The 20,218-nt window shown below is 66.4% G+C and overlaps 10 protein-coding genes across 10 annotated transcripts; 5 read left to right on the forward strand and 5 right to left on the reverse strand.

Moving 5' to 3' along the window:
* Positions 1-10: 10 nt before the first annotated feature.
* On the reverse strand, positions 11-3,482 carry MICPUN_55952 (predicted protein; the record flags this gene model as incomplete). Its single annotated transcript, XM_002500118.1, has 2 exons — positions 11-3,223; positions 3,375-3,482. The coding sequence occupies 2 exons, from the start codon at positions 3,480-3,482 to the stop codon at positions 11-13; spliced, it is 3,321 nt and encodes a 1,106-aa protein (XP_002500164.1).
* Positions 3,483-4,791: 1,309 nt separating this feature from the next.
* On the reverse strand, positions 4,792-6,474 carry PORA (light-dependent protochlorophyllide oxido-reductase chloroplast precursor; the record flags this gene model as incomplete). The annotated part of the gene is made up of 2 exons (XM_002500119.1): positions 6,306-6,474; positions 4,792-5,925 (listed from the first exon to the last, which is right to left on the reverse strand). Exons 1-2 carry the CDS (start codon positions 6,432-6,434, stop codon positions 4,792-4,794), a joined length of 1,263 nt encoding a protein of 420 aa, XP_002500165.1. The 5' UTR covers positions 6,435-6,474.
* A 296-nt stretch (positions 6,475-6,770) lies between these two features.
* Positions 6,771-8,072, reverse strand: MICPUN_96967 (auxin efflux carrier family; the record flags this gene model as incomplete). The annotated part of the gene is made up of 2 exons (XM_002500120.1): positions 6,771-7,397; positions 7,539-8,072. The coding sequence occupies 2 exons, from the start codon at positions 8,070-8,072 to the stop codon at positions 6,771-6,773; spliced, it is 1,161 nt and encodes a 386-aa protein (XP_002500166.1).
* Positions 8,073-8,364: 292 nt separating this feature from the next.
* On the forward strand, positions 8,365-8,903 carry MICPUN_55948 (predicted protein; the record flags this gene model as incomplete). The annotated part of the gene is made up of 2 exons (XM_002499636.1): positions 8,365-8,397; positions 8,520-8,903. The coding sequence occupies 2 exons, from the start codon at positions 8,365-8,367 to the stop codon at positions 8,901-8,903; spliced, it is 417 nt and encodes a 138-aa protein (XP_002499682.1).
* A 52-nt stretch (positions 8,904-8,955) lies between these two features.
* On the reverse strand, positions 8,956-10,315 carry MICPUN_55947 (predicted protein; the record flags this gene model as incomplete). The annotated part of the gene is made up of 2 exons (XM_002500121.1): positions 8,956-8,986; positions 9,039-10,315. 2 exons carry the CDS (start codon positions 10,313-10,315, stop codon positions 8,956-8,958), a joined length of 1,308 nt encoding a protein of 435 aa, XP_002500167.1.
* A 134-nt stretch (positions 10,316-10,449) lies between these two features.
* Positions 10,450-11,481, forward strand: MICPUN_107697 (hypothetical protein). Its single transcript, XM_002499637.1, has 3 exons — positions 10,450-10,543; positions 10,697-10,885; positions 11,099-11,481. Exons 2-3 carry the CDS (start codon positions 10,736-10,738, stop codon positions 11,432-11,434), a joined length of 486 nt encoding a protein of 161 aa, XP_002499683.1. The 5' UTR covers positions 10,450-10,543; positions 10,697-10,735; the 3' UTR covers positions 11,435-11,481.
* A 2,637-nt stretch (positions 11,482-14,118) lies between these two features.
* Positions 14,119-14,854, forward strand: MICPUN_113787 (hypothetical protein). The gene has a single exon (XM_002499638.1). The coding sequence runs from the start codon at positions 14,147-14,149 to the stop codon at positions 14,762-14,764; it is 618 nt and encodes a 205-aa protein (XP_002499684.1). The 5' UTR covers positions 14,119-14,146; the 3' UTR covers positions 14,765-14,854.
* MICPUN_55944 (hypothetical protein) lies at positions 14,803-15,606 on the reverse strand. The gene has a single exon (XM_002500122.1). It carries the CDS (start codon positions 15,560-15,562, stop codon positions 14,888-14,890), a length of 675 nt encoding a protein of 224 aa, XP_002500168.1. The 5' UTR covers positions 15,563-15,606; the 3' UTR covers positions 14,803-14,887.
* A 1,386-nt stretch (positions 15,607-16,992) lies between these two features.
* On the forward strand, positions 16,993-18,232 carry MICPUN_54017 (hypothetical protein). Its single transcript, XM_002499639.1, has one exon. The coding sequence runs from the start codon at positions 17,051-17,053 to the stop codon at positions 18,182-18,184; it is 1,134 nt and encodes a 377-aa protein (XP_002499685.1). The 5' UTR covers positions 16,993-17,050; the 3' UTR covers positions 18,185-18,232.
* Positions 18,233-18,286: 54 nt separating this feature from the next.
* MICPUN_55942 (predicted protein) lies at positions 18,287-20,212 on the forward strand (the record flags this gene model as incomplete). The annotated part of the gene is made up of 1 exon (XM_002499640.1): positions 18,287-20,212. One exon carries the CDS (start codon positions 18,287-18,289, stop codon positions 20,210-20,212), a length of 1,926 nt encoding a protein of 641 aa, XP_002499686.1.
* Between the last annotated feature and the right edge of the window lie 6 nt (positions 20,213-20,218).

A 20,218-nucleotide genomic window follows, 5' to 3' on the forward strand; every position in this document is an offset into this window, starting at 1 on the left:
ACTGAGACTCTTACTTCTTGAGCCTGGGCATCTTGAAGGGACCCCCCGACCCGGGCTTGAGGCACGGGCACCCCGCGGCGCAGAACGCCGACCTGTCCGCCATCCTCTGCGCCCACTGGTTCATCTTCTTCGGCGCCCCGTCCGCCCCGCCCTTCGCCGCCGCCGAAACCGCCTCCCTCCTCCGAAGAATCTCCGCGACGTCCGTGTTCGTCAGCCGACACACGTCCTCCGGGGGCGCCTCCAGCTCCGGGACCGTCGTGGGATCGCCCTGCTTCGGGTGCAAGCCCCACTGCTGCTTGAGCCGCTTCACATCCTCCGGGCCCATCGCTCCGGGATTCGATCCGTCGTCGCCCAGCGGGTGGTTCTTGCCGTGGACGAAGATGGTGACCCGCCTGGCGTTGGGCGCGGTCGGCACCACGTTAGCTTTCAGCCACTCCACGACCTGCTCCTTCGTGATCTTGTCGATCATGCTGGCGACGATCTGCCCGCGGTAGTACTGGTACTTCTGGTTCGTGACGTGCGTCCAGTGGCGGTCAGCCTCGGCGGTGAGCGACACGTCCATCGTGAGCACGGAGTCGACCAGCGACCGTCTGGTCTTCACGAATTCCTCGTCGGTCATGTCTTCGACCGTTCGAGGAAAAGATTCGAGGAACGCGTTGATTCGCTCCTCGACGTGCGCCGGGGAGTGAAACGCGCTCTCGACCATCACTCGAAACCCGCAAATCTCGTACAAAATCTCGAGCGCGGCGCTGGCGACGTATCCCAGCTGCTCCTTCGTTCGCAGCTGGTCGAAACACTTCTCGGACATGAGTTGCTGCGCGAGAAGACCGATCGCGCGCAGCTCGTGCGTGGACGGACCGTGCTGGTAGTAGCAGTACACGACGTTGGTGCCCTCCTCGGGGTTTTGCGTGGGAATCGCGAACCTCGCGTCGCCCGGGGGAACGACGGTGCACCGCCTGGTGGGAAAATCATCGGGCTCCACCTTACCGCCGCGAAGGGTGCCCCGGATCACCGCCCCCATCGCCAGCGCCTCGTCCGCGGTGACGTTTCCCACGATGAGGCCCTCGACGTGCGACGCCGCGGACCAGATCCCGTGCACAAACTCCCGAAGCGACGCGGGCGTGACCTTCTCCAGCGCAGCCATCTTCACGAGTTCGCTGTCCTCCCTGTCCTTCATCAGCTGGTGCAGCAGGCTCCGAGCCTGCCGGCCGGGCTTCAGGCCGTAGTTCTTGAAGTCCTTCAGTCGCTTTTCCTTGATCTTCTCGAACCTCGAGTCCGTCACCTCGAAGTCCGCGACCGCCTCGAAGTACGCCTTGACCAGGTTGGGAAGCTTATCGCTGAATCCGTCAAACGTCAGCGACAGCATGGTGTGCTGACCCACCACGTCCAGCCCCGCGTTGAGGCTCGCCAGCTCCGCGGGATACCGAACCGTGTCCTGTAGCCTGTCGTGGACGCACAGCGTCAGCATGTCCGCGCTGACGTACGCCTCCGGGGTGGCGTCAATCGCCGGTAACGTGACGTGAAAATACGCGTTGACCCTCGGTTGGTCGAACCTGTCGTCGAGCCTGTGCCACAGCCGCATAACCCCGCACTCGTGCACAATCTCCGGCGGCACGACCAGCGGCGCGGGAACGTCCGCACCCCCCGCCCTGGACTTGCTCCCGCCCTTGATGTCGAAACTCTCGGCGATGAAGACGTTACGCGGAGGGTAGGTCAACGCCGGGTCCGGGTCCGCGGCTTCCCACGAAGCGATTTTCGCAGCGTCAACCGACGTTCGCACGAGCGGCACGTTGAACCATCGCTCCCGCTCGACCCCCTGCTGCTCCGCGTCGAACTCGCTGTTCGAGACGATGTAAAGGCACTTCGAGGGCACGATCGCGTCGAGCACGGTGGATATCTCGGTAGGATCGTAATCGTCGTAGAGGTAATCGCCGGCGAGACAGTCCTCGCGGCTGTGCTTTCGCATCGTCATCGCGAGCATCTCGGTGTACTCCGCGGCGCCCTCCTCCTCTTTAAACCGAAACTCGATCTTGCGTAGGGCTCTGTTCTCGCGCCAGGACCACTCCTGCGGCCCCGTGCGTCGCATCATCTCGGCGTATTGGAAGAACAGGGAGATAACCTCGTCGACGCGTTCAAAGCCCTCGTCGGTGAGCCGGATGGTGGCGGTGAACAGGCTGCAGACGGAATTATCCGCGAGCCCGCCGCTGCCGACGCCCGCGGAGATCCTGTCCGCGAGCCCGCGGAGCTTTAACGTCGCGAACAGGGACCCGGCACCTTCGTGGCCGATGAGTTCCTCGACGTACTCTACCGACTTTTTCCGGTACCGACGCTTGATACCCGCGGGGATGGTGAACACGAGGTCCAGCTGCTTTCCCTCCCGAACCTGCGTGGTGTTGACGATCAGCGGCAGCTGGCCGGCATACGGGGAGCCGGCGGAGACGTAATCCGTCTTGGCCTCGCCGTCGTTTCGCATGTCCGAGAAGAGTTCCGATACCCACGACTGGAGCGTGTCCAGATCCTGCTCTCCCAGAAGGCAGATGGACATCCGCCCGGCGTGATAGTGCTTGCGCCAGTGCCCCAGGAGGCTCTCCCGGATCTTCCCCTGCTTCCACAGCTCCGACTGCGTCAGCGACGCGCGATTACCCCAGCCGAAAACCCCGAACGGGTGCCCCTCCGCGGCGCAGTGGCCCATGATGGCCTCCAGTCGGCACGCGTCGTTGTTGGTCACTCGCTCAAACTCGCTCTCAACCGCCGTCACCTCCCGCTCCACGGCGTCCATCTTGATGAGCGGGTTGAGGAAGTACCCGGAGAAGATGTCCAGACCCTCTTTGAGGTGCTTGGGGTGGCACTCGAAGTAGAACGTGGTCTGCTCCGAGTCGGTCATCGCGTTTTCCGATCCCCAGTGCTGCGCGAGCCAGTCGCTGAAGTAATTCTCGCCCGGGAACTTCTCGCTGCCCATGAACACCATGTGCTCGAGGAAGTGGCTGATGCCCTCGAAGCCGCTGGCGCGGTCGGAGAAGAAACCGACGTCGAAGTCGACGGAGCACGCCGCGAGCTTCATGCCAGCGCCCGGACCGTCTTCCTTATCTTCCTCGTCTCCATCCTCGTCCCCATCTTCCTCATCGTCGTCGCCGTCCGAGTCATCGCCGTCGTGGGAGCCGTCCGAGCCGGCGTCGTCGTCCATTGGATCCTCGTCGCCGTCCTCCGGGGTTTTCATGCCCGCCTGCGGATGTGGATCGGTAATGTGGGTCAGTCGATGCGCGGGGTTCGCGGGGGTTGGGGCGAGGACCGACAGATCTGGAGCGCCCCGCCGCCGCCGACGGTTGAATCATAATCATCACCCGGGGAAGTGTCGGGATGGGGAGGGCGCGCACCAGGCTGGGATCGCTGATGAGCAGCGCCTCGAGGCCGTTAGGGAAAGTGATGCGGCGGTATAGTCGCGCATCGCGCTCGGGCTTGGGGATATCCTCAGTCACCTCCATCGCGCCTCCTTGTTGTGGCGGTCAACATCAGGAAGCTCGGCTCTCACCTGCTCCTGTCACTGCCCACGGCTGACAGGACTCGCGCACGAACTTTTCCGAGACGGCTTTCCGTGGCGGCCGGCACTCTTGAGCGCGCCGCGGCAGGCCCCTCACGGCCTCAAGCGCGCCATGGGCAAGCAGTTCAAAGATGCCGCACAAAAGAAAGACTGGAAGAAGCGCAAGTACGGCAACCCGCTGAAGAAGCAGGGTAAGGGCGACCGCGAAGGACCGGGCGGCGGCGCCCGTTTCCCGGGAGGCTCCAGAGACGGCGGCATCTGGAAGTCGAAGCTCATCTGCTTCGGGTGCAGGGGCGTGGGACACTCCCTCCGCGACTGCCGCGTGAAGAAGGGCGGCGCGCAGGGCGGCGCGCGGGGCGACAAGATCTGCTACAACTGCGGAAGCAAGGAGCACCCCGCGCGCGACTGCAAGGAGCCGTGGACCAACTACAAATTCGCCAACTGCTTCGTCTGCGGCGAGACCGGACACCTCGTCCGAGATTGCCCGAAGAACAGCCAGGGCATCTACATCAACGGCGGCGCGTGCAAGATCTGCAAGGGCACCGACCACCTCGCGAAGGACTGTCCGGCGAAGGGCAAGTGCGTCAGGTGCGGCGTCGAGGGTCACGTCGCCGCGCAGTGCCCCCACCCTTACGGATACAAGAGGCCAAAGGTGGAGGAAGCCGACGACGACGACGACGACGTCGCCGCCGCGGCTCCCGAACCCGCGCCGAAGAAGACGAAGTTCGGGGACGCGAACAAGCGACACGGCGGCGATGACCTGGACGACTTCACCCTGGACGACCTCGGGCACCCGACGGAGGAGGAGAACGACGACGACGACGACGAACGGGGGGGGGACGGGGAGGAGGACGAGGAGGTGGATGTCCGCGGATTGCATTGGGAACGAGGCGAGGACGGCGAGACGGTGCTCAGGGACCGCGGGAAGAAACCGGCGAAGGACAAGGACGCGAAGGACAAGAAGAAGAAGGCGAAGAAGACCAAGGTGGTCGAGTTTTAGAGAGACTACTAGGAGCCGAGCGGAACTTAACTCGTACTCGTATGAACATATTACATCTTGGAGCGAAACCTCCGGCGCGTCCAAACTTTTGGCGGGGTGATCCAGCCACCGCCTCGCGCGCGGTCCGCTCACTTGCACGGCGCGCGCCGGATGGGGCCCTCCCCGGCTCCGTCGCGCGCATCATGTCGAAATCAAGCCTGATTTCCCGGTCCGAGCCCCGACACTACACTCGCGCGGGGGTAAACCAAGCCGCTCACTTGGCGCCGGCGAGAGCCTTGAAGGGGTTCGGGAGCGACGGGCCGCCGCCGGAGCCCGCTCGGAAGGAACCCGGGCCGAGCTCGCCAGCCTTGAGGCCGACCGCCTGGACGGACATGTCGAACATCTCCTTCGCCTTTTGCATGTCGCCGCCCTCCTTCGAGGGCTTGTTGTCGAAAGCCTCGGTGCGGTTGGAGTTGTCCCAGTAGTTGTCCCAGAGCTGGTCGCCGCCACCCTTCCACGCCCAGTACGCGCCAGACGTGGTGTACTGGGGCTCGCACACCACGGAGGCGAGGCGGCCGCCAGCCTCCTGCATGGTGACGTAGCCCTTGGTGATGTACTTCTGGATGAGCGGGAAGAGGAAGCGGAACACCGGGGTGTGGTTGCGGAACAGCGGGGTGTCGGCGATGCAGCCGGGGTACATGGTGGAGAAGGTCACCCCGGTTTGCTCGTGCCACCTGTTGGACATCTCCTTGACGGTGAGGATGTTGCACAGCTTGGCGTCCTTGTACGCCTTGGGTCCGATGAAGCGATCGCCGTCGATCATGGCGTTGGCGTTGCGATCGCCGTTGAGGCCCGCGGCGAGGCCGGACATGTCTCCGAGGTTAGCGCGCGGCGGCACCTGGCCCGCGAGCGTGTTGGTGTTGGCGGTGACCGAGCCGACGATGCAGAGGCGCTTGTCGATGCCCATGTCCTGGGCTCCGACGAGGTCCTTGAGCATGAGGTTGGCGAGGAGGAAGTGGCCGAGATGAGTGACGCCGACGGTCTCCTCGAAGCCGTCCTTGGTGTACGTGGGGGTCACGGCGTTGGGGTAGTAGATGGCGGCGTTGCAGATGAGCGACTGGAGCGACTTGGCGTACTTCTTGCCGCGGAACTTCTTGACGAAGTTGCGGACGTTGGCGAGGTCGCCAAGCTCGAGCTCCATCACCTCGTAGCTGTCGGCCGCGAAGCCGAGCTGCTTGGCCGCCTCCTGGCCCTTGGCGACGTTGCGGCACGCCATGACGACGAAGTAATCGCCGCGCTCGACGAGAGCCTTGGCGGTGTAGAGGCCGAGGCCGGAGGAGGCGCCGGTCACGATGGCCGTCTTCTTGGCGCCCGAGGCGGACACGACGAACGCAGCCTGGGTCTTGGTCTGATGATGGGCGACGGACGAGGGGAATACGTCAGGAACTGCGTGTGCGCGAACGGGGCGCGCGGGGGCGAGCGGCGGACCGGAAGCGCGCGCGCGGCGGGGACGATCCTCCGCGGTCCCGAGGAACTTATCCGCCGACGTATCGAGATATCGGGGGATACGCGGGGGCGAGGTTCGGGCAGGCGGGCGGGGGGTCGGCCGCAGCCGCGTCACGCGGGCGGGGATCCGACCGAGGCACCGCGCGACCACGACGACGACGTTAAAACGACGCGCGATCGCCCGTCCGCGGCGCGCGGCGCGGGCCACCGAGCCGCGCGGCGGCGACACGTCGGCCGGGGGGGATGGATGGAAATCCGGAGCCGAGACGATAATAATCTCACCTGAACCTTGTGGCCGCCGACGGGAACGCGGGAGATGGCCTTGCGGGCGGAGACGCCCTGGGCCTTCTTGCCGAAGCGGGTCGCGGCGGGGGCCGCGACGGAGGAGGCGAGCATGGAGGCGGAAGACATGGTTTGCTGCGACGCCGGTGGGGCGATCGGTTCAGCGCTCGGTGGAGTATAACCTCGATGTCACGCTTTCCCAGTCATAAAAGGGTGACTTGTCTTCGAAAGATCTTCACCACTAACTCGATTATCCGAGATCCCCCCGTTTGGTGGCCGAGTCCAGCACAGGCAAACAGTTAGCATCCCCCTTTTTTTTACCGGGCCAAATTTTTACCCCAAAGCTAGGGCAATCGGAAGATCGTGTGAATCGCCAGCGAAGCATGAGGTCCGCATGACAAACAACTTTTTCGTTCCCGGCGGTGTACTTTTCCATATCCGGCGCCGCGTCTCAAAGGCTAAAGGCTAGATTATGGCGAGGAACAGCGATATCGTCCCCGTCAGCACCACCGGCGCCATGGCGTACTGCCAGAAGATGCACGCGCCGATCCCGCCCGCCGCCCGCTTGCTGCCGTACATCTGCACCTGGAGCATCATGTTGTTCGCCGTCGGCGTCGCCCCCTCGACCAAAAAAGTCAGCCAGAAAGCCTTGCTCGCCGGTACCGCCGCCGCCGGGATCGCCGCCCGCAGGCAGTAGTACGTCCCCACGTTCAAGATGGCCAGCACGCCCAGCCTCCCGAACCCCAACGCCACGGCGGTGCGCCTGTCGCACAGCGAGTGGTCCGGCCCCTTCGCCAGCGACGCGCCCAGGACGATGATCACCTGCGGGATGGCCGCCGCGCCGACGAGCTCGGCGCAGGAGCCCAAGACGTACAACGCGCCGTCCTCGTCGAACAGCGCCCTTCGCAGCGGCGACGTGAGGCCCACGAGAATACCGAGCACCGCCGCCAGCTGGTTGACGTTCGCCGCGGGCGCCAACGCGGCGGCGCACCGGCGCCAGAACGACTTTTTCGCGAAAAGCTTTCGTTCCGGATCCGCCCGGCTCGCGCCGGCTCTGTCCCCAGCCGACGACCCCGACCCGCCGTCCGCGAGCTCGAGCTCGAGCAGGTCCACCCTGCTCTCCGACCGGGCCTTACCGATGGGCCTTACCGATGGGCCGTCCGTCGGCGACCGTGGTGGACCTCCCTCGAGGGCGGGGTATTCGTCGAGGGATTCTTCGAAGGACTCGTCGACGCCGAGGCGGTCCTCGCCTTTCATCCACACGGGTCCCAGCGTCCACATCAGCACCGTGAGCACGGTCATGTACGCGGAGAGGTAGAGAACCATCGCCGCGTTGTCCTCCCGCGTGAACTGCACATTCCCGACCTTGTTTCCGGAGCCGATGATGGCGTCCAGCAACACGATGGGAAGCGCGAACGTGTTGCCGAAGGATGCCGCCGCGACGAGGGGGCCCCGGAACTCGTTCGGCACGTCGAACGCCCGGCACACGCCCTTGCCGAGCACCCATCCGGAGAATATGTGAACCGCCGCGGCGATGGGCAGCAGCCACACGTTCTGAAGCTGCTCCGCCTTGACCGCCTTCCCGAGCACCGTGAACAAGAGACACGGCAGAAAGATGGCTCCGTTGAGCCTGGACATGACCCGCGCGGTGTCCGCGTCGAGCAGCTCCTTACGCCGGGCCCAGCATCCCACCGCGGCGATGATGAACACCCTCACCACTGCCTTGGCCGCGGCCACGAATATCTGCAGCGCCACCGGGGTTCCCATCGCCCTCGCACCCCTCACGCGCTTCGTCGCGGCACCCCCAAAAAGTGCGACGACGCGTGCAAGCCACGACCCACGTAAGATCTCCTATTTCAGCGGGCGTCGCCATAGGGCAAACAGTTAGACATCTTAAACATAAACTGTAAATGTTTGTAACCGAAAAGGGGGGTGTGGCTGATCGAAACGTTCGATCCACCCGAGGTATCCAGTTGGAGCGTTTTCCGAGGCGTCGGAGGGAAGAGGCCGCACAACGAACGCACGCGCCAGGCGCCGCACCTCAGCACCGAGTTCGAACATGCCGTGGATGGGAGGCACAGAAGCCATGAAGGTGAGCCCGCCGACGCCCCCACCCGCCCCGCCATCTCCGCGATCCCCGCGATCCCCTTTCCTCCGCGCTTCGGCTCCTCCGACGCGTGACGAATCGCGCCCCTTCGCCTTCTCCCATCGCAGGAGGACGCCGCGAAGCTGAACGATTTCGAGCAGCGCGCCGCGGCGATGGGCGGCGCAAGCGGGGACGTCGCCCAGCTCCTCGAGGAGATGCGCAATCACACGAAGGCCCTCGAGCGCCAGCGCAAGCACGAGGACCCGCGCCTTTCCTTTACCACCCCCGAGTACAAAGAGTTCAGCAGGAAGTTCACTGAAAACTTCAAGAAGAACTTCGGGAAGCCCATCGAGTGGGGAATGGTGCGACGATACCCGTGGTCCACCCCGCAGCTCGTCAAGCTCGACGTGCCCATCGACCCCGACGGTAACCCGTGGCCGCGGGACAAGGACGGCAAGCTCATCGAGAAGGAGGACCCGACCCTGCACCAGACCGTCAACGTCAAGGACTAGAGAAGACGCCTTCGCTCTCTTTGTAAACTGAACCGCTCTCGTCACCAGTGAACTATCGGGGGCATCCCCGTCGCCACCACGAGCTCCGCGCCCCTCGCCTTCGCGCGCTCCTCCCCCGCCTTCCCCTTCGTGCACCACCGCCGCAGCCTCTCCAGCGCTTCGAGCCTGTCGCTGTTGTCCGCTCCGAGCAGCGTGGGCAGACCCCCCCACTCGGCGGTTCTCGTCAGCGCGTTTTCGTCGCACACCAGGTCGAACCCGCCCACCCTCGGCGGCGTCCTCCCCTCGAACATCTCCTCCGCGTCCAGGGCCGTGAACGTGTCGTCCAATAGCGCCGCCTTCAGGTCCGCGTCCGTCTGCGAGTCGCTGCTCATGGACGGGGACGCGTTCACCTCGATGAGCCACGGTCGAAGGTTCTCGTCGATCATGACGTCGTACCCGTAGAGCTCGTAGCAGTGCCTGTCGTTGATCATCACCTGCTGCACGCTCCTCAGCGCGTTTATTATGACGGAGTGGATGCCCGCGAAGCACTTGTCCGCCGCCTCCTGACCGTGTTTGGATAAAATATGCGCGTACAGGTCCCGTATGGGCATCTTGAGGTCGTCCACCTCCGGGTCGTAGTCGACGTCGCGCTTCTGAATCGCGTGGTTGGTGAGGTGGATGTACTGATTCTTGAGGTCGCTCTTGGCGGTGCTGTACGGGGTGTTGGCGAACCGCGCGAATCCCTCGCGGTACAGGTACACCTTGAGCGGCTGGTAGCTGAGGCAGAGCACGTATATCCGCATGTCGAACTTGCGATCGTCCACGAGGTAAGGGTTGTCGACGTAGCGCTGGCACACGTAGTCGTCGGAGAGCTTGTTCTCCGCGACGTCGGTCCCGCGCTTCTTGAGCCAGTCCTCGATCTGCTTCGCCTTGTTCACGAGGAAGATGCCGGTGCCCTGCGCCCTGCCGATGGGTTTCATGATCCACGTCCCTCCCTTTTCCCGGAAATCCCTCAGCAGCATCTGCCCCTCCCCCGGGAGCGCGTACGTCTTTGGGATGAAATCAAACTCGCTCGGGTCGCTTCCGTCCTTCTCCGCCTGCCGCTTGGCGCGCTTGACGTTCTTGGCGAGCAGGTCCTTGCGGGTGAGCTCGACGTGGTTCGGGAAGTGGTTCACGCGCTGATTCTCCCTCAGCCGCTGCGGCTGGGTCGTGACGTTGTACGTGACGTTGTCGTGTACCCAGGCGGTGTCCGCCCACATGACGTCCCACGAGTCGTCGTCAACCTCCCGCCATCCCCGCGCGGCGAGCACCCTGTGCGGGGCGCTCTTCTCCATGGTGCACGCGAACTTGACGCTCCGCGGCTTGCGCTCGCCGCCGTCGGAGTCGGCGCGCCCGTTGCCGGGACGCGCGCGCGTTCGGGGCGGCAGCGCCATGGAGCCCCCTCCCGCGCAGTGCCCACTGCGGTGCGTGATGAAGTTTGACTCCCGCCAATCGCGAGCACTTCGCTGGTTGGCAGGCGATCCGGCAGTCCGGCTCCGGCGGGAGGAAATAATCCACTTAGGGTTCGCCGGTGACCGGTCCACGAGGCACACGCAGACGCGACGCGAGTGATCGAACACTCCGTCATGCTTCGCCACGTCGTCTCTCGGGTCGCGCGCCAGGTGAGCGCTCCCCGCTCGACCCCGGCCTCCTCCGAAACCCGCGCGACGCGCCCTGGCCGTGGGGTTTGTCTTGGCTGAAATCTCCCCTTTCGTATGCGATTGCAGTCATCTGACCGCCTATCCACCCCGACTTTGCCCCCGATCGCTCCGCAGGCGCGCGCCCCGAACTTCCAGTCCGTCTCCGTTCGCGCGATGGCCGATAACGCCGTCTCCGCGGACGACGCCTCCGCCGCCTGGGCCAAGGTCAAGGCCTCCGTTGCCTCCGACGAGGGCCTCAGGAACATCGCCCAGCTGCAGAAGGCCATGAACGAGGTTCGCGACGAGGTTGGCCGCGACGCCAAGGTGAGCCCGTCGCCCCGTCACCACCGCACCCGTCGAACACGCGCTCTATGGAACGGAGGAGAGCATCGCGCTCCTCGAGGGGGAGTTCGCGCGCGTCTCCCAGGCGAACCCGCGCGACCCACCCCGCGGGGACACCCCCCCACGCAAAATATCCCGCCCGCCCCCCACGGTCAGCTGACCCGACTCCCACCCTCCAAAATCCAAAAAAAACAGCCCTTGGCTCCCATCGACTGGGAGAACCTCAAGAAGCGCTCCGGCATGCCCGAGCTCATCGAGGAGTGGAGGAAGGGCCTGGCCAACGTCAAGTACCCCGCGTACGACGGCAACGAGGTGGCGGAGACCGCCGCGGTGTTTAAAGACCTCATCGCGCAGGCTGAGAAGCTCTCCGCGGCGGCGAAGGCGCGAGAGGCTGAGATTGACGCCGAGCTCGCGAGCCTCGCGGAGGACAAGGCGAAGCTCTCCACCGTCACCATGGACGAGGTGTTCGAGAAGGACCCGGCGCTCAAGGAGGAGGTTGAACAGCGGATCAGGGAGGGCAAGTGGTTCTGATCGCACCTGTAACACGTCTGCATTGTAACTCACATTTGACTCGACACATCCAAAAAAGACGCGTCTCACAGCCAAACCGTTTCGCGTCCGGGGGGAAGAACGGTTTCATATTTCGTGGTGCGCCCCTCGAGCGCGCTCACACGGGTGCGGGATCCGGGAGGCGCGATGGCGTTCGCCCCGCCGTTCGTGAGCACCCCCGGTGATCCCGGGCGCGACGCCGTGCAGGGCCGGATCGCGCGAGCCGCCACGAGGCGCGCGCTACAGCGCAATCTCGAGCGCTCCCTCGGGGCTGCCGACGATGGAGACGACGCCCCGGGCTCGGAGCCCCGGTCGTCGTCGCGGCCCGCGAGCGGGTTCGCGCGGCTCCAGGGCAGCCCCGGGGTGGCGCACTCGCCCGGCCGGGTCATTCCCGTCCCGGTGGCCGCCGTCGCGTCGCCGTCCCACCGCGACCTCCGCATAAATCGCGACAGGTCCAAGGGTCCCGCGTTCGACCACCTCGTCAACCAGAGCCAGGCGCTCATGAAGCGGCTCAAGTTCGCGCACGCCCATCTGAGCAAGTCGTTCGGTCCGAACGCGCCGTACATGGCCATGGCCCAACGTCTGAAGGGCGCGACGAACGGCCTCAAGGGTGTCGCCGAGGCGTTACCCTACGCGGAGGCGCTGCTGGACAGCTGGGACGCCGCGTGGGGGAGCCAGATGCATCACCTGACTCGAAGGTGCGAGGGCGCGGAGCTGGACTGCGAGAAGATGCGGCGGCAGCTGGAGCGCGCCCTCGCCGAGGCCGAGGCGGCGCAGGCGGAGACCGAGGCGTACAAGATGGAGATGGACGCCAACGTGGACAGGATCGAGCGCGCGGCGCAGATCGCGGAGGAGTGCGCCGAACTCCGCGAGCGGTTGCGCCTCACCGAAGCGAGTCGAGAGCGCGAACGGGAGAGGCTGGCGGGGTTGCAGGCGACCGCCGCCGCCGCCGAGGAGCGCGCGACCAACGCCGTGGAGGAGCGCGACAGGGCGATCCACGACCTCGAGCGCGTCAAGACGTCCGAGGCGGAGTACCGGGACGCGAGCGCGGGCGCGGAGAGGGAGCTGATCGAGCTGAGGTCCAAGCTCTTAATCGCCGAGAGGCGCGCGGCGAGCGCCGACTTGCACAAGCGCGAAGCCGAGGAGGCGAGGCACAAGCTCGAGGCTGCTGCCGCGGCGGCGGCGCCCCTGGAGCAGTCCCTGGAGAGGGAGATCGCGGGTAGACGCGCGGCGGAGGCGTTGGTTCAGGACGCGGTGGACGCGAGGAAAGACGCGGAGGAGAGGGCGCGACGAGCCGAGGATCTCAGCGTAAACGCGAGGACCCGGTTCAAGGAGTGGGACGACGCTAAAGCCGCGTTGGAAGATGAACTCGCGGCGGTTCGGAAGGAGGCGGCGGCGGAGAAGGAGAAGGCGTCCGAACGGCAGCTGCAGCTCCACGAACGGGTGATGCAGCTGACGGACCAGCTGTCGGAGGCGAGGGCGAGGGTCGGCGACGTCGACGCGATGGCCAAGGCGCCGGCGGAGGCGAGGAAGATGGAGGAGGCGGCTCGACGCCTTCGCCGGGATCTCGCGGCGGCGGAGCGCGTGAGGTTCGCCGCGAACATGGTCGCCGCGGGTGCGAGGGACGAAGTAACCACAGCCGCGGCGATGGAAGGGAGCGACGACGCGTTGGCGGAGGTGGCCAACGCCGGCGGCGTCGTCGGGTCGCGGCGCGCCGACGCGTTGGCCGAGATGGCGGCGCAGATGGCGTCGATGCGGGAGGAGCTCGCGGCGATCAAGGCGGTCAAGACCCGGGAGGCGGCACCCCCGAAGGCACCCCCGAAGGCACCCCCGAAGGCACCCCCGGAGCCGCACGAGTCCACGCCCTTCGCCCCCGTGGCGTCGGACAAGGAAAACTCGCGCCCGTCCCGGTCCGTCAACCCCGACGCCGAAGCGCTCGCCGCGGAGGTGACGACGCTTCGAACGCAGCTCGACCTCGCCAACTCCACGATTGGCGTCCTGCGCGAGACGCGCGATCAGGCCATGCTCTCGCACATGCGGTTTGCGAGGCCCGACTACGTGCCGGCGCCGCTGTTGGGTCCGAGCGCGTTCGGCGCCGCGTACCCGCCTCCGCCGCCGTCGAGCTTTTCCCAGCCAAACTTTTCGACGCCGGCGGGGACGCCGGCGCCCTCGGGCCGCCATCCCCTGGCCCCGCCCCCGACGGCACCCCCGACGGCACCCCCGACGGCACCCCCGACGGCACCCCCACACCCGGCGCCGCTCGCCGGTCAGCCGACCCCGTTCCCGCCCGGGTCGAACGCCGAGCGCGCGTACTTACACCCCGACCTCGTCGCGGCGAGAGCCGAGGCGGATAGGATAGTCGCGCAGGCTGAGGCTCGGGGTCGCGAGTCGCTGGTCAGGCTCGAGGCGATGGCGGCGAGGCTGGAGAGGCCCCCGGCGTTGGACCTCGGGGTGAAGGAGGCGACGAGTGAGGGCGGTGAGGTAGAGGAGGAGGAGGAAGGCGCGTGGGGGGCAAAGCGAGAGACGCCGTCGAGGCAAGGCGACTACTGAGTTGACAATATGAAGCCTGTAAATCAGATCGTGCGCGAGCAGAACAGAATCGCTCGGGGCTGCGAGGAAACTTCGGGAGGAGCGGATAAGGCGCCACCAGTCGGAGGCGCGCCTCTCCCGGGCCAGTCGATCGAGGAAGAGACGATGGCGTCGGCATCCGCGCTTCATCGCGTCCCCGCCGCGACGTCCAGGGTCTCGGAGCGCACCGGTCGCGCGTCGAGGCGTCGCACCAGGGTCGGATCGGCGTCGCCCGTGGCGCGGATGGCGATCGAGAGAGCCGCGCGCGCCTCCCGCGCCGCCGCGTCGCGCGCGGCCGTGATCCCCGCCGCCTCCGGATCCGACGACGATCCGGTGGTGGGCAAATCCGCGTTCGATTTCGAGGCCGAGATGGCCAAGGACATCGAGCGTCTGGCGAAGGACTCGCCGCTGCTGAAGGAGGAGGCGGAGAAGGCGGCATCGGGCGTGACAAAGACGGAGGCGGAGGAGAACATGGAGAAGGTGAAGGAGGCCATCGACACCTTCCTACTGTACGATTTCTTCGTCATCCTCACCATCTTGGTGTACCTCATCGTGGGCGTGGGCATCCGGCTGAGCTACGGGCAGGGGCTCTCCTACGACGAGCCCGTGCTGGGACTGTGGCTGATCCTCTGGCCCGTGCTGTTCCAGCCCCTGCTCGGGGTGCACATGCTCGCGACGATCGTGAGCCCGATCATCGGGAAGATGAAGGACGCGGGGATCGTGAGCAAGGATACCTGGACTTGACGCGATCCGCGCGTGCACGCCGACGAGGGCGCCGTCATAGCACAGTAGCGGGGGTGTCCCGCCTTTCATCGTCGCAACCAACTTTTAGCCAACACTCACTCATCCGTTCGCCGCCGCCCACCGTCACCGCTTTCCGGACGACTTGCGAGACCCGCGCTCCAATCGACGCTCCCTCGTCGCGTTTTTCTTCCGTAGCCGTCGCAGCTCGTCCTCGAGCGTCTCCCTGCTCCGCTTCTCGAGCTTCTTCCGGGCCCTCGACTCGCCGTCGCCGCTCGACGACGACGAGGACGAGCGGCGCCTCCTCTTCTTCGACCTCTTCCGATCCCCTCTCCGCCCTCGTCGCTTACCGCGCCTCGACTCGCTCTCCGACGAGGACGAATCGCTCCCGGATGATGACTCGCCGCTCGACGACGACGACGACGACATCGACGACGACGACGACGACGACGCGGAGACCTCGGCGTCCTTCAGCTCGCGAAGCTTTTTCGCGACGCCGGGATCCAGCCGACGCAGCGCGTTGAGCCTCGCCTCGCGCTTGAGCCCCTCCTCCTCGATCTCCCCGCCCCTACCATCCGTGCTCTTGGAGAGGTACACGCCGCCGTCGGCGACGCCGTCGACCGCCAGGATGGGAACGTGGGCCTCGGCGACGGGGACAGGCCTCGACGACGACGCGCGCCTCGCCGATGCGCCCGTCTCAAGGGCGCGAGCCTTACCCTTCTCCACGATGCGCGCGACCTCCTCCCCCGACGCCCCGCGCGGCATCTTAAACTTGGGTCCGCCCGTCACGTTGGCGGCCATCGCGACGAGGCGACCGCGACCGACGGACCGACGGCCCGGCGCCCCTCGCGCTTCCCTCTGACGAGATTTAGGTTTGGCCTGGTGCCGACCAAGCAGCAGACGAGGTGCGTGCGCTTTTTGATATCCACACAACCATGAGCGCGCTGCGCGTCCCCGCGCGCCTGTTCGGCGCCCATCGCGCGCCCGCTTCGCGCGCGTCGCGTCCAAGAGGCGCCGTCTCCCGCATCCCCCGCCGCGCTCTCCCTTCAGAGCCCGCGGCCGAGCCCACCGACTCGCCCGATGCAGCCGCCGAAACCGACGAGGCGTCGCGGGGCGTGTGCGACGCCGTGACCATCTTCTGGGACCTCGACAACCTCCGCCCGCCCAGCGGCCTGGAGACCGTGTGGGCCTTTCGGATGGTCGAGGCCGCGTTCGAGTTCGCCGACGTGGCGCACGTCCGCGCGTACGCCCGCGCGGGAACGGTCGGCGAAGACGCCCGGACGATCCTCGACGCCGTCGGCGTGACCCTCGTGGAGTGCCCCGCCGTCCCGGAGGGATCCGACGCCGTGCTGAGCACCGACGTCGTCAACTTCGTCAGGGGCGGCGGCCGCCTCGCCTCGGACGACTCGAGGCCGGATATCCTCGCCAACGAAGCCGCGCGCGCCGTCCGGGAATCGCGGACGCACGGGGTCATGATCGCCACCCGCGACGAGGGCATGGCGGAGTGCGTTCGATTCGCGCGAGCGTCACCGGGATGCGTCGTCGCCATCGTCGCCGGCGAGTTCGTCTCCAAGGCGGCGCACAGGCCCCAGTTCACGAGGCCGATGACGGCGGATGGCGACGTGGGGGTCACGCCGGGGTACTGGCGCGTGCTGCAGAACGTCGCCGGGAAGGGTCCCAAAGGGCCGATGGGGAAGAGCAAGCTCGCGAGCGCGGCGGACCTGACGCTGATCTGGGATTCCAGGCGGCTCTTCGACCTGCCCGCCGCGTGCTCGGGCCTGGACGACGCGGACGGCGACGACGAGGGCGTGCGAGATCCCGAGGCGGAGGGCGTGCGAGAGCCCGAGGCGTCGCTCGAAGAGGAGGAGGAGGGGGAGGAGGAGGGCGACGAGCTCAAATGGGCCGTGGGCGGCGAGGTTCAGGAGAGCGGCGCCCTCGCGGTGCGGGGCGGGTTCGCCGCGGCTTGGACCGCGGACGGTCGGTTGGAGCGCTGGCCGCCGGTCTGGAGCGAGCGGTGCGGGTACTGGCAGGGATGCAGCGTGGACCTGGACGATTGATGCGACGCGTCGTGGCCGACTTTTACCACTCGCGGTGTTCTCGTTAGTCTCGCGGACCAGGGACGGCGCTTTTTCGGGACTTTTTCGTCCTTTCGTTTCCCGAGATCTGAGTCAGATCTGAACTTGACCGAATAATAACTGAGTCGCAGAAGCTGGGCGCACCCCCGGGGAAACCATTACCCTCCTCCTCTTCTTCCTCCTCCTCCTCCTCCTCCTCGTCCTCCTCCTCCACATGTCAAAACGAGCGCACGCGGAGAGCGAGAGGGCGAAGCTCGAGCAGGTCATCGGGATAATTGAGAGGGATTTTCAGAGGATCGTCACTGAATCGTTCAAGTCGAGCGACGACAAGGTGAAGGTGGTCAACCTGTCGTCTGACTTTGGCAAGACGCTGAACGGGCGCGTGGGCAGGGTCGTCGGGGGGGCGACGCGTGAGGAAATCGAGGACGCGTACCGTGGTAACAGGCACGCGCGGGCGCGGGTCAAGGTTGAGGGCGAGAACGAACCCGTGAAGTTGCGACTGTGCAACATCCTCCCCTGCAAGCTCAGGCACGAGCCGGACGGCGGCAAGGTGACGCTGACGACGGCGAGGGCGCGCGATCTGGCGAAGGAGTCGGTGGAGAAGCAGCGTCTCGCCCGCGACCAGGATCCGGGTTCCATCGCGCGCATCGAGGCCACCGACGCGTGGCTGGCCAAGGTTGAAGGGGGAAACGAAGGGGCTCCCATCCCCGTCTACAAGTGCGGAGCGCTGGGCAGGCCGCTGACGAAGGGGCACGAGAACGGGTGGGAGAACCTGCGGAACCAGCTCGCGCCCGCGTGTTCCGGAGACGGCGAGGTCACGTTCGAGAGGTTCGGGTACGGGCTCGTGGGCGTCGCCGGGGAGCACGACCGCTGCGTCGTTTGCCACGAACCGGTCACCGCGGATGGCGACACCATGGGCCTCCCGTGCCGCCACGTCTTTCACCGTCGTTGCCTCGAGCCGTGGCTGAAGAAACGTACCGACGAGGGCCGCGCGCCGGACTGCCCGACGTGCAGGACGGAGCTCCAGATGTCGCACGAGGTGTACACCGCGGATTACGACTGCGAGGAGATGCTCAAGCGACGCTTCGACGAGTTCTTCATATCCGGCTTTTGCGTGTGCTGTCAGTCAACCGTCATGGAGGCTGACCCGCAGGTGTACCTGGACCCGCTCAACGGAATGCCTCCGCAGGTGATACAGCGCTCGCAGTGGCCCGCGTGGGTCAAGTACGGGGTAAGGTACTCGGCGAAAGAGATCGGTGGTAATGAGGACGATGGGCACTTCATGATCACGAGGTGCCAGGGGAAGGGGGCGGAGAAGATTAGCGTTGTGGGGTCCTTTGGCTCATGAATGACAGCACAGCTGGATATTTTTTGCAAGCTGACGTGGCTTGTTAACAACGTCGCCCCCCAACCACCGCGTTCGCACTCATCGCGCCACACCCACCGCACGATGACGCGGTTGGCGACCATCCCCGGGGTATGTCCGGCGTCAACGTCGGGATCCGCGGCGCCCCGCGCGCGCTCCCGCGCGCGTCGCCTCGCGGTCCTCGCGCGTTCTTGGCAGGGCCAAAAAGCGAGAGGGGCGAGATCCGCGAGCGGCGCGCACAGGGTGAAGGTCCCGCTGCCGTCCGAGGGCCCCCTCGCGCCGCCCCCCGACGTCGTAGACGCCGTCGACGCGTGGCCGTGGCGCGGTGGGCTCGAGCCCTGCGGCGACCACGACCTCGCATCCGTCGAGGTGGAGGGCACGATCCCGAGAGATCTCAGCGGCAGCTTTTACCGCGTCGGCCCCGGGCGCATCCGCGTGGGCAAGGATCGATACGCGCACTGGTTCGACGGCGACGGCATGATCTTCGGCGCGGAGCTCGACGGATCATCGAACACCGCGCGGGCCGCGTGCAAGATGGTGCGCACCCCGCGGCTCGCGAAGCAGGAGAGAGCCGGCGACGACGCGGGCGTCGCCGTGCGGGGCGCGTGGACCCAGGCCAGATCCAACCTCGCCAACCTCTTCAACTTCCCGACCAACCCCGCGAACACGTCGCCGTTGTTTCACGCGGGGAAACTCCTGGTGCTCTGCGAGGGAGGCGCGCCCATCGAGGTGGACCCGCTGTCGCTGGAAACCGTGGGGGAGCGCATCTTCGGGCCGAACCTCCCGATGGGCTTCAGCGCGCACGCCAAGAAAGACTCGAGAGACGGGCGGCTCTACACGTGGGGCTTGTGCAAACCCCCCGCCGTGGGGTTCCAGGTGGCGAAGCTCGCCGCGGACGGACGCGTGGAAAAGGTGGTGCAGTTGCCCCTGGACACTCCCGAGTTCACGCTGATCCACGACTGCGCGATGAGCGACAGGTTCCTGGCGTTTGTCGTCCCGCCGTGGAAGCTTGGGTTCGACAAAGTCGCGGGCGCCCTCTCGGGAGCGAGCTCGTTCGGGCACTCCTTCGACTGGCGCGACGACCTCGGGACGTACCTCGTGATCATCGAGAAGGCGACGATGGCGGTGGTGCACCAGGGGACGATACCCGCGATGTCCACGTACCATTTCGCCGGCGCCTACGAGGAGGTGGCAGAGGTGCCTAAACCCCCGGGCGGGTCCTGGGACGAGCACGACGACCCGTTCGAATTTTGCGGGTACACCGGCTTCGGCGACGCGGAGTGCGCGGACGATGACGTTCTGGACGGGAAGGAGGACGGGAAGGAGGACGAGGAGAAGGAGCCGCGGACGCGGGAGCTGCTGCACATCCTCGTCAACCGTCTCAACGGCGACCGCCGCGCGCTGGAGGCGAACTTCTCCAGCATGTACGACTCGGTTTGGGACCCCACGGGGTACAACACCCTGTGCGATTACGTGGTGGATCTGGGCACGGGCGCGCTGCTGTCCAGCGAGGCGCTGGTTCCCACCGGCGACGCGGCTTGGGGCGGGAAGGGCGACATCGACGACGGGCAGCTGCCCATGGAGTTTCCGGTCACCGCCCCCGGCGCGAGGCTTCGAAAGCCTCGGTTCGTGTACACCCTCGGGTTCACCGGCGGCGGCGCGGGATACTTTGACAGCGTTCAGAAGCTGGACGCGGGCGCGTGCAAGTGGAGGGACGGCGTGCGGGTGTGCCAGCGATCGGGAGCGCACAAGACTCGCGTGATGCCCCCCGGCGTGTTCCCCTCGGAGGTTGAGTTTGTGCCGAAGAAGGCGGGTGAGGTGAGCGAGGAGGAGGAGGATGACGGCTACCTGCTCTACCTCGAGTACGATTCGAGAGTGCACAGGAGCTCGCTGGTGATTCTGGACGCCGCGGACATCGAGGGAAAGGAGTTGGCGAGGGTGAAGATGCCCTACCACGTCCCCCACACCTTCCACGGAACCTTCAAGAGGGCTGGGGAGGGCGCAAGGTGACGCGTG

The sequence above is a fragment of the Micromonas commoda genome, chromosome 2 (assembly GCF_000090985.2).
Source record: "Micromonas commoda chromosome 2, complete sequence".
NCBI classification, from domain to species: Eukaryota; Viridiplantae; Chlorophyta; class Mamiellophyceae; order Mamiellales; family Mamiellaceae; genus Micromonas; species Micromonas commoda.

Coding starts and splice junctions, on each gene's coding strand:
- MICPUN_107697 (XM_002499637.1), top strand. CDS start 10,736: ATGGCCGATAACGCCGTCTCCGCGGACGACGCCTCCGCCGCCTGGGCC. Junction 10,886..11,098: donor AGGTTGGCCGCGACGCCAAG/GTGAGCCCGTCG, acceptor CAAAAAAAACAG/CCCTTGGCTCCCATCGACTG.
- MICPUN_113787 (XM_002499638.1), top strand. CDS start 14,147: ATGGCGTCGGCATCCGCGCTTCATCGCGTCCCCGCCGCGACGTCCAGG.
- MICPUN_55944 (XM_002500122.1), bottom strand. CDS start 15,562: ATGGCCGCCAACGTGACGGGCGGACCCAAGTTTAAGATGCCGCGCGGG.
- MICPUN_54017 (XM_002499639.1), top strand. CDS start 17,051: ATGTCAAAACGAGCGCACGCGGAGAGCGAGAGGGCGAAGCTCGAGCAG.